The sequence below is a fragment of the Panulirus ornatus genome, chromosome 34 (genome assembly GCF_036320965.1).
Source record: "Panulirus ornatus isolate Po-2019 chromosome 34, ASM3632096v1, whole genome shotgun sequence".
NCBI classification, from domain to species: domain Eukaryota; kingdom Metazoa; phylum Arthropoda; class Malacostraca; order Decapoda; family Palinuridae; genus Panulirus; species Panulirus ornatus.
The window spans coordinates 11,972,036-11,987,656 of NC_092257.1; the positions used below are offsets into that span (position 1 = coordinate 11,972,036).

General features: G+C 38.7%; 1 protein-coding gene across 1 annotated transcript in view; it reads right to left on the minus strand.

Annotated features, from left to right (window-relative positions):
- The window catches only part of shu (inactive peptidyl-prolyl cis-trans isomerase shutdown), a 29,042-nt gene that overhangs the window by 10,824 nt on the left and 2,597 nt on the right, over positions 1 to 15,621 (minus strand). The window contains exons 3-8 of the mRNA XM_071682345.1: positions 13,934 to 14,091; positions 12,842 to 12,924; positions 9,692 to 9,928; positions 7,064 to 7,234; positions 6,638 to 6,790; positions 1,344 to 1,450 (exon numbers count right to left, since the gene is read on the minus strand). Of these exons, the coding sequence (XP_071538446.1) occupies positions 1,344 to 1,450; positions 6,638 to 6,790; positions 7,064 to 7,234; positions 9,692 to 9,928; positions 12,842 to 12,924; positions 13,934 to 14,091 (909 nt within the window). The remainder of the gene's footprint in view (positions 1 to 1,343; positions 1,451 to 6,637; positions 6,791 to 7,063; positions 7,235 to 9,691; positions 9,929 to 12,841; positions 12,925 to 13,933; positions 14,092 to 15,621) is intronic.

Genomic DNA, 15,621 nt, shown 5'->3' on the forward strand with positions numbered 1-15,621 from the left:
GAGTGTAGGTTTGCGGCAGGGGTGTGTGATGTCTCCATGGTTGTTTAATTTGTTTATGGATGGGGTTGTTAGGGAGGTGTATGCAAGAGTTTTGGAAAGAGGGGCAAGTATGAAGTCTGTTGGGGATGAGAGAGCTTGGGAAGTGAGTCAGTTGTTGTTCGCTGATGATACAGTGCTGGTGGCTGATTCATGTGAGAAACTGCAGAAGCTGGTGACTGAGTTTGGTAAAGTGTGTGAAAGAAGAAAGTTAAGAGTAAATGTGAATAAGAGCAAGGTAATTAGGTACAGTAGGGTTGAGGGTCAAGTCAACTGGGAGGTAAGTTTGAATGGAGAAAAACTGGAGGAAGTAAAGTGTTTTAGATATCTGGGAGTGGATCTGACAGCGGATGGAACCATGGAAGCGGAAGTGGATCATAGGGTGGGGGAGGGGGTGAAAATTCTGGGAGCCTTGAAGAATGTGTGGAAGTCGAGAACATTATCTCAGAAAGCAAAAATAGGTATGTTTGAAGGAATAGTGGTTCCAACAATGTTGTATGGTTGCGAGGCGTGGGCTATGGATAGAGTTGTGCGCAGGAGGGTGGATGTGCTGGAAATGAGATGTTTGTGGACAATGTGTGGTGTGAGGTGGTTTGACCGAGTAAGTAACGTACGGGTAAGAGAGATGTGTGGAAATAAAAAGAGCGTGGTTGAGAGAGCAGAAGAGGGTGTTTTGAAATGGTTTGGGCACATGGAGAGAATGAGTGAGGAAAGATTGACCAAGAGGATATATGTGTCGGAGGTGGAGGGAACGAGGAGAAGTGGGAGACCAAATTGGAGGTGGAAAGATGGAGTGAAAAAGATTTTGTGTGATCGGGGCCTGAACATACAGGAGGGTGAAAGGAGGGCAAGGAATAGAGTGAATTGGATCGATGTGGTATACCAGGATTGACGTGCTGTCGGTGGATTGAATCGGGGCATGTGAAGCGTCTGGGGTAAACCATGGAAAGCTGTGTAGGTATGTATATTTGCGTGTGTGGACGTATGTATATACATGTGTATGGGGGTGGGTTGGGCCATTTCTTTCGTCTGTTTCCTTGCGCTACCTCGCAAACGCGGGAGACAGCGACAAAGCAAAAAAAAAAAAAAAAATCATATCAATCAGCTCAAAAACCTAGATTCCTTGCAAGACCCTTATGAAGCCAAGATATGTAAACAAACTAAAGGATTTACATATTTCAAAATCTTAAAAGCCTATGATATTTAACTAAGAAACATTTTCATTTATGAACTGAATAAATGTACTTCCATAGCTTGTCGGCTCATACTTTTATGCTAATACTATACAGTATCATCTTTGAACTCACCTAAAGTGAATTTTGGCAGTTATGTCATCTAACTGAACTCCACGCACATTTAACCCTTGCTTGCACTGGGAACATGCCTGCGCTGGCTCCTTCAAATCTATGTAAACCTGCAAAGTAAACACTATCAAAAAAACTGCTATTATCTTTTATCTATTTAATTAGGAGGTGTCTTCCACATAATCATACATAAGTTAGGAATCTAAAACACTGCTGACAAAATCTTTGAGACTACAGGCACATCCCAACCCAAGAATTAATAATGCTGACTGGATTAACTTTAAAAAATTCTTTTTTGAATGCCCTTTGGTAGACTACTACCTCTCCTGTGATAGTAATCTCCTGTAAATTGTCACTGTGAGTAAGGAAGTGCAAGTAATGTAAAACATGGACCTGAAGCAAAGTATTAATCAAGTCTATTTTTTTATCCCTGGGGATAGGGGATTAAGAATACTTCCCACGTATTCCCTGCGTGTCGTAGAAGGCGACTAAAAGGGAAGGGAGCGGGGGGCTGGAAATCCTCCCCTCTCGTTTTTTTTTAATTTTCCAAAAGAAGGAACAGAGAAGGGGGCCAGGTGAGGATATTCCCTCAAAGGCCCAGTCCTCTGTTCTTAACGCTACCTCGCTATCGCGGGAAATGGCGAATAGTATGAAAAAAAAAAAAAAAAAAAAAAATTTTAAACATATCTAGAGTAACTGCTTTCAACTACTCTAATTGGCAAATCATTCCAGACATTAACAACTCTGCAGATGAAAAAGTACCTTGCCTCATTTGAGGGAAAACAATTGGCTTAGAGTCTACATACATTACTACAAGTAAAATCAGACGAATCAAGTCTTAAATACCTTGATAGATCAAGACTACCACAGCTTTCGATAATTTTTGAATAGATTCAAGTCATTCAATCTGCTCACCAGACCATGAATCATCTCATGACTCAATGCTGTACTCTCTTTGTTTTGTCTTTTTTCAGGAAGGGTGACCAAAACTGAACAAAATATACAAGATATGGTTGAACCAATATATTCTAAAGAGAAAGGATGATTTCACCTGACTTAAATTTGAAGGCACTACTTATGAATGTAAGAATTTTGATTACTCTTCACTGCCTCTGTGCACTGCTTCCTTGGATTTAGGTCACCAGAGATTATTCAACCCAAGGTTTTTTCCTTATTTACCTTTTGCACTTCAGAATTCATACTGTACCTTTCCTTTTCGTTTTTACTACCAATATTTGAAACTTTGAACTTATCGATGTTAAAATTCATTTGCCATCAGTTTATGTCAGTTTGAAGCTGCAAATATTCAAATTCAATGGTAGAGTTATTTCTCAGTGTTGTATCATCGGCAAATTTTAAAATCCCGCAATGCAGCCCATTGTCAATAACATTAATTATTTTTTTTTTTTTTATTATACTTTGTCGCTGTCTCCCGCGTTTGCGAGGTAGCGCAAGGAAACAGACGAAAGAAATGGCCCAACCCCCCCCCATACACATGTATATACATACGTCCACACACGCAAATATACATACCTACACAGCTTTCCATGGTTTACCCCAGACGCTTCACATGCCCTGCTTCAATCCACTGACAGCACGTCAACCCCGGTATACCACATCGCTCCAATTCACTCTATTCCTTGCCCTCCTTTCACCCTCCTGCATGTTCAGGCCCCGATCACACAAAATCTTTTTCACTCCATCTTTCCACCTCCAATTTGGTCTCCCTCTTCTCCTTGTTCCCTCCACCTCCGACACATATATCCTCTTGGTCAATCTTTCCTCACTCATCCTCTCCATGTGCCCAAACCACTTCAAAACACCCTCTTCTGCTCTCTCAACCACGCTCTTTTTATTTCCACACATCTCTCTTACCCTTACGTTACTCACTCAATCAAACCACCTCACACCACACATTGTCCTCAAACATCTCATTTCCAGCACATCCATCCTCCTGCGCACAACTCTATCCATAGCCCACGCCTCGCAACCATACAACATTGTTGGAACCACTATTCCTTCAAACATACCCATTTTTGCTTTCCGAGATAATGTTCTCGACTTCCACACATTCTTCAAGGCCCCCAGGATTTTCGCCCCCTCCCCCACCCTATGATCCACTTCCACTTCCATGGTTCCATCCGCTGCCAGATCCACTCCCAGATATCTAAAACACTTCACTTCCTCCAGTTTTTCTCCATTCAAACTCACCTCCCAATTGACTTGACCCTCAACCCTACTGTACCTAATAACCTTGCTCTTATTCACATTTACTCTTAACTTTCTTCTTCCACACACTTTTCCAAACTCAGTCACCAGCTTCTGCAGTTTCTCACATGAATCAGCCACCAGCGCTGTATCATCAGCGAACAACAACTGACTCACTTCCCAAGCTCTCTCATCCCCAACAGACTTCATACTTGCCCCTCTTTCCAAAACTCTTGCATTTACCTCCCTAACAACCCCATCCATAAACAAATTAAACAACCATGGAGACATCACACACCCCTGCCGCAAACCTACATTCACTGAGAACCAATCACTTTCCTCTCTTCCTACACGTACACATGCCTTACATCCTCGATAAAAACTTTTCACTGCTTCTAACAACTTTCCTCCCACACCATATATTCTTAATACCTTCCACAGAGCATCTCTATCAACTCTATCATATGCCTTCTCCAGATCCATAAATGCTACATACAAATCCATTTGCTTTTCTAAGTATTTCTCACATACATTCTTCAAAGCAAACACCTGATCCACACATCCTCTACCACTTCTGAAACCACACTGCTCTTCCCCAATCTGATGCTCTGTACATGCCTTCACCCTCTCAATCAATACCCTCCCATATAATTTACCAGGAATACTCAACAGACTTATACCTCTGTAATTTGAGCACTCACTCTTATCCCCTTTGCCTTTGTACAATGGCACTATGCACGCATTCCGCCAATCCTCAGGCACCTCACCATGAGTCATACATACATTAAATAACCTTACCAACCAGTCAATAATACAGTCACCCCCTATTTTAATAAATTCCACTGCAATACCATCCACACCTGCTGCCTTGCCGGCTTTCATCTTCCGCAAAGCTTTCACTACCTCTTCTCTGTTTACCAAATCATTTTCCCTAACCCTCTCACTTTGCACACCACCTCGACCAAAACACCCTATATCTGCCACTCTATCCTCAAACACATTCAACAAACCTTCAAAATACTCACTCCATCTCCTTCTCACATCACCACTACTTGTTATCACCTCCCCACTTGCGCCCTTCACCGAAGTTCCCATTTGCTCCCTTGTCTTACGCACTTTATTTACCTCCTTCCAGAACATCTTTTTATTCTCCCTAAAATTTAATGATACTCTCTCACCCCAACTCTCATTTGCCCTTTTTTTCACCTCTTGCACCTTTCTCTTGACCTCCTGTCTCTCTTTTATACATCTCCCACTCAATTGCATTTTTTACCTGCAAAAATTGTCCAAATGCCTCTCTCTTCTCTTTCACTAATACCCTTACTTCTTCATCCCACCACTCACTACCCTTTCTTATCAACCCACCTCCCACTCTTCTCATGCCACAAGCATCTTTTGCGCAATCCATCACCGATTCCCTAAATACATCCCATTCCTCCCCCACTCCCCTTACTTCCATTGTTCTCACCTTTTTCCATTCTGTACTCAGTCTCTCCTGGTACTTCCTCACACAGGTCTCCTTCTCAAGCTCACTTACTCTCACCACCCTCTTCACCCCAACATTCACTCTTCTTTTCTGAAAACCCATACAAATCTTCACCTTAGCCTCCACAAGATAATGATCAGACATCCCTCCAGTTGCACCTCTCAGCACATTAACATCCAAAAGTCTCTCTTTCGCACGCCTGTCAATTAACATGTAATCCAATAACGCTCTCTGGCCATCTCTCCTACTTACATAAGTATACTTATGTATATCTCGCTTTTTAAACCAGGTATTCCCAATCATCAGTCCTTTTTCAGCACATAAATCTACAAGCTCTTCACCATTTCCATTTACAACACTGAACACCCCATGTATACCAATTATTCCCTCAACTGCCACATTACTCACCTTTGCATTCAAATCACCCATCACTATGACACTATAACATTAATATATATATGTGAAAGAGAACAGGTCCCAAGACTGATCCTTGTGGCACTCCACTTCTTCTATGTAACCATTCGCAGGCTTGAACATTAATCATAACTTCGTTTATGACCAGTACACCAATTTCCTATCCACTGAAGTACAACTCCATCAATGCCACATAATTCAAATTTTGCTTTTTCCTTTTCATGTGAAACCCAACCGAAAGCATTCTGAAAACCTGGATAGACTACATCAACTGCTTTACTTTCACCATAAACATTGATTATATCATAAATCAAGATGTCAGATATCAGTAATTTCATCAAAAACCATGCTGAGAAATGTTTATTAAGTGGTGGTCCTTTGAATGGTTCACAATTCTGTCTGAAAAGGTGGTTCGAGGCAGTGACTTATCACCTTTTATTGATATATCTAGCATCCTCTTTGTTTAAGTTACTTCTGTAGATTTTTTAATGAATCAACCTCTCCCCCTTTCCCTATCAACAACAGTGTCTCTCAAGGCTTTGTTTTTGTCTCCAATACTCTTCCTCCTTTTTATCAACAATTTCCTTTCTTCAACAGATAACCAAATACACTCATGCTCTAAACTGGTGACTGCACTACATTTGTCCGCATACTTCAAATCTACTCCATCATATCTCGCTTAATCAACTCAACTTTTTTGATAATTCATACGAGGCCAGGATATCACAATGGAGATGGTGGAACTTGTTTAAAGTTTATACCTTCAGAACCCAAATCCTTCCCCTCTCTCTCTCTCTAGAGCCCCTCACAAATTTCCCATATCTTTAAAGGGTTCCATAATTCCACCACTTAACACACTGAACATTCATGGTTTCAATGTAAAATCTTACCTGTCTTGGAAACCTCACATTACACAAATAACTGTGCCTCTTAAAAACTGGGAGTTCTGTTTAGATGCCATATATTCTCTTAAGAACAGCTGTTCCATGCATACAAAGGATGGATCCTTCTTTGTATGAAGTTCTGCTTTCACATACTCACTAGAAAGAGCACTTTGACATAACTTCTCCCAGTTTAACCTCATAACATGACCGACTTGATCTATGGCACAATGTTATCAACCTTCTCTCTTCTGTGGATACAGTGCTATATAATTTTGAAGTACTCTATCTTGGTTAAAAAGTTTTACCTGTGCTAAATTACTATGCATCTTGACTAAAAGGGAGCCTCTTTGTGCCTCCTCCTTTTCATCATTCAAACGAGCATCCTTCATTATCCATGCTGCACGAGAATAGGCATTTTTTGCAGCAACCAGGTTTCCCGCATGGTAATGGTAATTGCCCTGGGGTAAGATGAAGATATATATATATATATATATATATATATATATGTATATATATGTATATTTATGTATATATATGTATATATATGTATATATATGTATGTATATAAAACTTTTGAACAGAAACTTCATGAAAAGCTAACCTTTTAAAATGAAAAATTTTCTCTCAAAATCTTACCTAAAAGGTTTCAAAATCCTTGGCATGATAATTTACATAAATGCATTCAATAAATATGGGAATCTATATTCTACAAAACAACACAATAAACTAGCCTTTTGATGGAATCCACGAGCAGCATTTAGCTTCTCCTGGAAAGTAGCAGTATTCTGCTGTAGCTCATCCAGATCATCATAAGCATCTGCTGCTGCACAGTCAACACAATTTACAACGTATATTTCATACAGAATCGTCTCATTACCAGGAATCCTAGGAGGGCATCCAACCTGAAAAGTGAATGAACTTTACTTGTGCAGCAATCTGGTTAACTTTAGTTATCACAGAAGCAATAGTATGGAAGAGAATACCCATTTTCCCTAAAATAATAATTTTCTTGGCCTTGTTCATTATGCAGTGCTGATCTCAAGTGTGTTAAACAAGTTCCTCACAAAAGTAGCAATGATAATTTCACGAACTGTAATCCATGGTTTCTTTTACCTTTTCCTGTAGGCTTCCCTCAGACAAGCTTAAATATAATGACTTTAAAGAAACTCAGTTCCAGAGGTAGCTGGGTGCATAGTTAATTCCAATAATCTTTCAGGTGGAGTTTGAATCACAGCGTAAGGATAAGCTCTCACTAACCTCCAATGTAAGCGATTATGGTCAGGAGACATCAGTCTAAGTAATGTTATATGAGGTGAAAATCTTTGAATGAGAGAAAAATATCTAGTGAAGAGGGAAAAAATCTGAACCATAGCTACTTAGCTAATACAGCAAAATTCTCAACCAGGAAGCAGCGAACTACTGTAACTAAATACAGGTTCACCACCAATTTTCCAGCACTCTTGATTCCAAAGCCTTGCCAGATTAACTATTTTGCTGGACCAACTGTGGTCACGTAATAATAATTCATCAATACACCTATAACCCACTAATTATACATCTCCCATGTGTCTAAAGTATACCATGGACTGCTAGAAATTTAAACAAATATTAAATGTTTGAGCACCCTCAGATAGTAAGTCCATCCTCAAATTGTTTGGATCCTGTGGGGTCTTCTTTGTCTTCTGTTGTTAGTGATTTCCTAGGTGTGCATTGCCAGAATAATGCATTTTTGACAGCATTATAACACCTGCCCAGGACTGATGTGCTCGTCAGCTAAGAGTTTCGCAAATTCGTTAACATACTCAGCAGCTCCTTCGTGATTTGCAGACTGCTTTTCTCCGCACACTTTATTCATGGAAATTCCATGATGCTTCTTGAATCTTTGAAGCCATCCTTCATGTTGTAATTCAAGTTCTTTATGGAACAACTTAGCCTGGTTCATTATCATGCTACCTGACAAGTCCACCCCATCACTACGACGCTGTCGAAACCATTCCATCATCACTCAATCGTGCTCAGTTCTCTTACCATCTTTCATAGTTTTTCTAATATTCATCTGCTTCTTGGAATTGCTGTCTGCATAGAATTTCAATACTTTCTCCCTTTGTTTCTTTATAAACAGATGATGAACCAATACTGTAGATGTCACACAGCTTATGCACCGAAACACCATGGTCCATTTTTTTCAACAGTTCTACTTTATCTTGGATCAATATGGACTGGTGTTTACGTTTGATACCATGACTAACACTCTCATAAGTCTTAGAAGCTGTAGCTAGGGTTAAATTTAAGCAAAATAAGCTAAGAATCTCACAGAATTGCAGTATCACCACCAAAAAGTGCAGTGTAAAGACTGTAAATAAGCACGCCCTACACACAACACCATCTGTAGCTGCCCAGTAAACTAGTCTGTTGGCCAAGGTAATTTCAAGTTCCCTTACGTAATTTTGTCCAGATTAAAGGAGGTGCCGAACCATCAGTTGCCGGAAATTCGGTGGTGTACCTGTAGCACTAATGAAGGTGAATAATTATCTAAAATTCTAAACACACTTTTTTAGAGGAAGAATTTCACATGCAAATAGATGACTTCTGGCTAGTGGGAAAAAGAAGAAGGAAACTAAACAAACACCAAAACAACAGCCACATTCAAAGCTACTATTGCACAGGACTCATGCAAATATTTACGTCTGCAATCAAACCACTGCAAAGAACTTAAAAAATCACTTAAAAGACTAAAATAAGAAATTAGGAAAACTTCTCATACAGAAATATGCTGCAATGAGACAAAAACATTTTGTGTGGAGGCATGACTTTTTGTAACCTTGGAGTGATGAAGTGCAACAATGTGCCTGTGACCTTATGGGTCTGACCAGAGGTGTAGGCCAGGGAAAGCCCTACAGCATTGCCTAGCAGTGTACATACAACATGAGCTAGTCCTTGGAAAGAGATATAATTAAACCTTCAGAAGATACCAGATAGGTTTGTCTGGCTTCATACCATGTGCACTGGACTGTACTAATCTATTTTCAGATGACAATCACTGGTACAAAATATATTTTAAAAAGATTACTAAATACACATAAAATCAATAAAAAACATAAAGAAAACAAGTCGTCATATCAAGAGATTTTCCTATTTCTAAACAAGCAAAATATCTCAATACAGCTTCTTTTTAATATCAACACTCACACTTTTCCCATTTATGCTTAACCAGACAACTTAGTCTTATTCATAGTTAAACTGTGTATGAGCATTTAACATTTAGTTTCACCAAAAACAATCTTTAGAGTTACCTCCTTTAACCCATCAATTACATCAGAGTTACTTGCATGAAAAAAAATGAAAGTGTATATTCTTACCTCTTTAAAAGCATACTGTGATCTTATAAGAAACCTTGATGTCTCATTCTTCCTCATAGTTTTAATGGCAATGTTAAGTCCTGGCAGCATATCTCCACTGTCAACAACCTTCTTCTCAGGCTTGTTACGAAGGAAGGAGGAGTCAAAGGGCTCATCAACAAACTGAATGTAACAGTTATAATGGAAGGTGACACTGGCCTTGGAGGGTATGCCTCCACCTATGCCTGGACGTATTTCCTTCCATAAAGAAAAGAATAGTCTAAGAAACATTACCAACACAGCAATCTTAAAACAATAAGCTCATCACTCTTTTTGCAAGTTTGACTGAACAAAAGCATGACCAAGGACTTGAAGGTTCTGTGAATAAATGGTACAATCTGATGATTTTGAGAAAGTTGTGACCACTTTTCAACTACAATTTAAATTAAAAATGATATTTGGCTAAGTCTGAGTTTACATCAACCTTGAAAAGAAGTGAGCATAAAATTCTCAGTGCAGATAAAAGAAAGCAGAATGAAGATGATTTTGTGGTTTTTACAAATGTACAAGAAATGTTTAGGGATGAAAAAGCTGGACCTTAATAGCAATTTCTAATAATGAGAAACAATGAAAATTTACAGGTAATGGATAATAACATTAGGAAACAGTAATTTTATCAAAGAACACAAAAAAGTTAACAAAAGTGAAAAAATTAAGAAACTGAAGAATATGAAGAGATAACATTACAAGAATATATGGTGTGGGAGGCAAGTTGTTAGGAGCAGTGAAAAGTTTTTATTGAGGATGTAAGGCATGTGTACGTGTAGGAAGAGAGGAAAGTGATTGGTTCTCAGTGAATGTAAGTTTGCGGCAGGGGTGTGTGATGTCTCCATGGTTGTTTAATTTGTTTATGGATGGGGTTGTTAGGGAGGTGAATGCAAGAGTTTTGGAAAGAGGGGCAAGTATGAAGTCTGTTGTGGATGAGAGAGCTTGGGAAGTGAGTCAGTTGTTGTTCGCTGATGATACAGCGCTGTTGGCTGATTCAAGCGAGAAACTGCAGAAGCTGGTGACTGAGTTTGGTAAAGTGTGTGAAAGAAGAAAGTTAAGAGTAAATGTGAATAAGAGCAAGGTTATTAGGTACAGTAGGGTTGAGGGTCAAGTCAATTGGGAGGTTAGTTTGAATGGAGAAAAACTGGAGGAAGTAAAGTGTTTTAGATATCTGGGAGTGGATCTGGCAGCGGATAGAACCATGGAAGCGGAAGTGAATCGTAGGGTGGGGGAGGGGGCGAAAATCCTGGGAGCCTTGAAGAATGTGTGGAAGTCGAGAACATTATCTCGGAAAGCAAAAATGGGTATGTTTGAAGGAATAGTGGTTCCAACAATGTTGTATGGTTGCGAGGCATGGGCTATGGATAGAGTTGTGCGCAGGAGGGTGGATGTGCTGGAAATGAGATGTTTGAGGACAATGTGTAGTGTGAGGTGGTTTGATGGAGTAAGTAACGTAAGGGTAAGAGAGATGTGTGGAAATAAAAAGAGCGTGGTTGAGAGAGCAGAAGAGGGTGTTTTGAAATGGTTTGGGCACATGGAGAGAATGAGTGAGGAAAGATTGACCAAGAGGATATATGTGTCGGAGGTGGAGGGAACGAGGAGAAGTGGGAGACCAAATTGGAGGTGGAAAGATGGAGTGAAAAAGATTTTGTGTGATCGGGGCCTGAACATGCAGGAGGGTGAAAGGAGGGCAAGGAATAGAGTGAATTGGATCGATGTGGTATACCGGGGTTGACGTGCTGTCAGTGGATTGAATCAGGGCATGTGAAGCGTCTGGGGTAAACCATGGAAAGTTCTGTGGGGCCTGGATGTGGAAAGGGAGCTGTGGTTTCGGGCATTATTGCGTGGCAGCTAGAGACTGAGTGTGAACGAATGGGGCCTTTGTTGTCTTTTCCTAGTGCTACCTCGCACACATGAGGGGGGAGGGGGATGGTATTCCATGTGTGGCGAGGTGGCGATGGGAGTGAATTGGGGCAGACAATGTGAATTGTGTGCATGGGTATATATGTACGTGTCTGTGTATGTATATATATGTGTACATTGAGATGTATAGGTATGTATATTTGCGTGTGTGGATGTGTGTGTGTGTATACATTGTGTATGGGGGTGGGTTGGGCCATTTCTTTCGTCTGTTTCTTTGCACTACCTCACAAACGCGGGAGACAGCGACAAAGCAAAATAAAAAAAATAAATAAACATTACAAAATCATTGCAGTCAAAGAAAGAGAAAATAAAACAAAGAAAATTGTTACTCGTGGATAGGGTTAGAGAGAAATAAAACGTTTTTTTTTCCAGGAAAACGAGATAGATAAGCCATACAAAATTCTCATTTCTGTGGAGAGAATAAGAAACTGCTGAAGTACAGGGAAGACAGAAAATGATAAAATTCTAGCTGAAGAAATAGTTACCTGCAGACAATATATGACAGGGATTACTGTATAATATACTAAGTGAAGTGAAGCTATAAAGCAGACACTATACTCTGTTAGTGACAAATCTATTACACAAAAATAAGGTATACCTGACAGCAGGTTTTGTAATATGTACAGCTTGCAAGATCAATGCATTATGGCAAAAATGGAAATAGAAAGAACCAAAGATAAGGAGTTGAATGAATTACTGAAACAGAATTTAGCCAATGAGTAACTAACCAAAAGTGAAAGAGGTCTTGTTAGCCATACTGGCTACCACAAAAAAAATCAATGATAAATAAATGTTGTGAGGTATACACTACAAACATGGAAAAGTTTAGAGCTTGTATAGAAGTATTAATAATCAAAAGATAAAACAAAAATGTGTCTCCATAGGTAAACACAAGCAGAGATGAATAGCATGGGGCCCATGATATACAACAGATATGAAAATAAGACGAAAGATACAATCTAAAAAAAATTTCTTTATCATGCCTTAAACAATTTACATAGAAGTGCTGCTTTATGACAGGAAAGATCAGTCTCTTGTTTAACTTTCATTTCATTCTGATCAATCTGGCTTTCTTCCTTGTCTTTCTTTCCAATCCTATTCTTTTCATATTACAACCGATGAGTCTTCCATATATCAAATGTAATAATCACTACAAACATACAATTATTAAATCTTTCCAGTCCAAGCTAATCTGCTTACCATTTTTAGGACACCCCCATCTCCAGTCATATCCACCATTTTTCTTGCAAGTTTTTCAAAGGGTTCTGCTTCATCATCTGAACCTAATGGAAAACCATAATTCATTACATAACTTTCCTTCTTTCAACGCCAAGAATTATGTGAAGCAAATATCAAGATTTGTCAAATACTCATGTGTAATGAATAAAACACTCCCTAATGACTTCTTTATGACACCACTCACCCAACTGCTCCTTTAATCAACTGAACTGGCACAACTTTGTCAATAAAGAAGAAAAATTAGAAGGAAAACATGCTATATGTCAGCAAAAATAAAAAATTGAACTATTATTCAAATAAAGCTATCATTCTAAAATAAACATGAATTCAAACTCCTGGTTGATTCGCATTGGACAATGCTGGAGACCATACAAGCAGGCACAGACATATATTGATACAAAGAGTAAACAGGTAAGTAACAACTTCTGGCCTGAACTGAGCTTACCTACTGAAGAAGTCAGCATTTTTTTAATCTAGTTAAAGGTAACTTACAGAATGGAAATAGTCATCAATCACCTCTGAAGTATATTGTTTTAATATGTAAAACATTAACAGGCATATGAAAGGAATGATATATACAAAACCACAAGTTCCAAACATATGTAGGTGTTTTGTCAGGGTCTTATTATCAACCAAATGTTTTTAGAGAAAAACATAAATCATATTACACCACACTCTTTACTAATAAAAAATCAACAACCCAAAAATGTCAAGTATCTAAATATGAATAATTTTCTGTCTCACTACCTATGAGAAAATCCCATTCCTTTCAGTGTGGATGGGGAATACAATAAGATAATAAATGAAAGAATATTTCTCATTTTTTCTGTGACAGCGACAACATAAGTCACTCTGATTAAAAAAAATGAAGTCTTGTATATGCTATTATGATGATTTTCATTCTAAAATCTACATTCACACAAAAAGTACATATATATCTAATTTGGGGAAAATCTTAAATCAAAAGAACATCCAACAACATAAAATCAAATTGCAAATTTCTTATCTTACATTTTTGCATGATTAGTAATCAACAGATGTGTAAAAACTCACAAGAAGTTTCTTCTTCATCAAACATAGCACTGTCATGACTGAGGCTGTTGATAAGTGCTTCATCATCAAAGCAATTCCCTTCATTATGCCTCTGTTCCTTTGAAGCATTCTGATCCTCAGAAATTTCAAATATCGTACCAGCTTCTGAGCATACATCCCTGGAAACAGAAACTGCCTACTAATTTATCTATTCATTCTTTCATATATCAGTGCCTCCTAATGTATCGATTCAGAGCACATAAAGTGCCAAACAAACTAAATGGGGATTATCCTTATTAAAAGAAAAGTTTAGTAACCAGGAAAGCTGGTGTTGCATGACAGCTTCATCATGCAAAGATGACTTAACCTCTTGAAGGGCAGATGAAGAGAAATCAAAAGGATTAAGGTGACTAAGAATAAAAACAAATGAAAAGGTTTAACTAGGAACAATGTATACAGTGCCAAAATTTTGCACTTTATATTTCTTCCCCAAGACAGAGGAGAAGGAATTCTAACTCTGTATTCCCCACGTGTCATAGAATGTAGCTAAAGGGGATTAGGCGTGAGTGCTCATACTCCTCAAAGGCTTAGACTGTGGTGTCTGAATGTGTGTGGATGTAAGATGAAAACAGAAGAGAGATAGGTAGTAAATTTGAGGAAACCTGGATGTTCTAGGTCTGAGCGGAACAAAACTCAAGCACAAAGGGGAAAATGGTTTGGAAATAGGTGTAAAGTCAGGAGTTGGTGAGAGGGTAGGAGTTAAAGGAGTAGTAGCACTACTGAAGCAGGAGTTACGGGAGTGTGTGATAGAGTGTAAGAAAGCAAATTCTAGGTTGATGTGGGTGAAACTGAAAGTGGATGGGTGATTTTTGGTGCTTATGCACCTGGCCATGAGAAGAAAGATTATGAGAGGCAAGTGTTTTGGAAGCAGCTGAGTAAGTGTTTCAGAAGCTTTCATGTATGAGACCAGGTAGCAGTGATGGATATTTTGAGACTAATCAAAATCACTGCCAAGTATCTGGAGCAAATTCCAGGATTGGGAAAATAAAGTTTCTCATTATTCACTCCATAAGTAGCGACAAAGCAAAATAATAAATAAATAAATAAATATATATATATATATATATATATATATATATATATATATATATATATATATATATATATATACATACATATATCCCTGGGGATAGGGGAGAAAGAATACTTCCAATGTATTCCCTGCGTGTCGTAGAAGGCGACTAAAAGGGGAGGGAGCGGGTGGCTGGAAATCCTCCCCTCTCGTTTTTTTTTTTTTTTTAATTTTCCAAAAGAAGGAACAGAGAAGGGGGCCAGGTGAGGATATTCCCTCTAAGGCCCAGTCCTCTGTTCTTAACGCTACCTCGCAAATGCGGGAAATGGCGAATCGTATGAAAAAAAAAAAAAAAAAGTAGCACACTGTCCCCTGAATGCCAAAATGCTCAAATTCATTAAATCCTATACATGCCTCTCACCTTCCTGCATGTTCAACTCCTAATAACTCAAAATGTCTTACACTTCATTCTTCCAAATTGGTCTCCCCCTCATCCTTGTTCCCTCCATATCTGATATCTAATCTCTTAATAAGTCTCTCTTAGCCCAGCTTCTCCAAATGTTCAAACCACTTCAGCACATCCTGGTCAACTTTCTCAATCATACTCCAGTTATTATCACGCCTCTCTGTTACATGT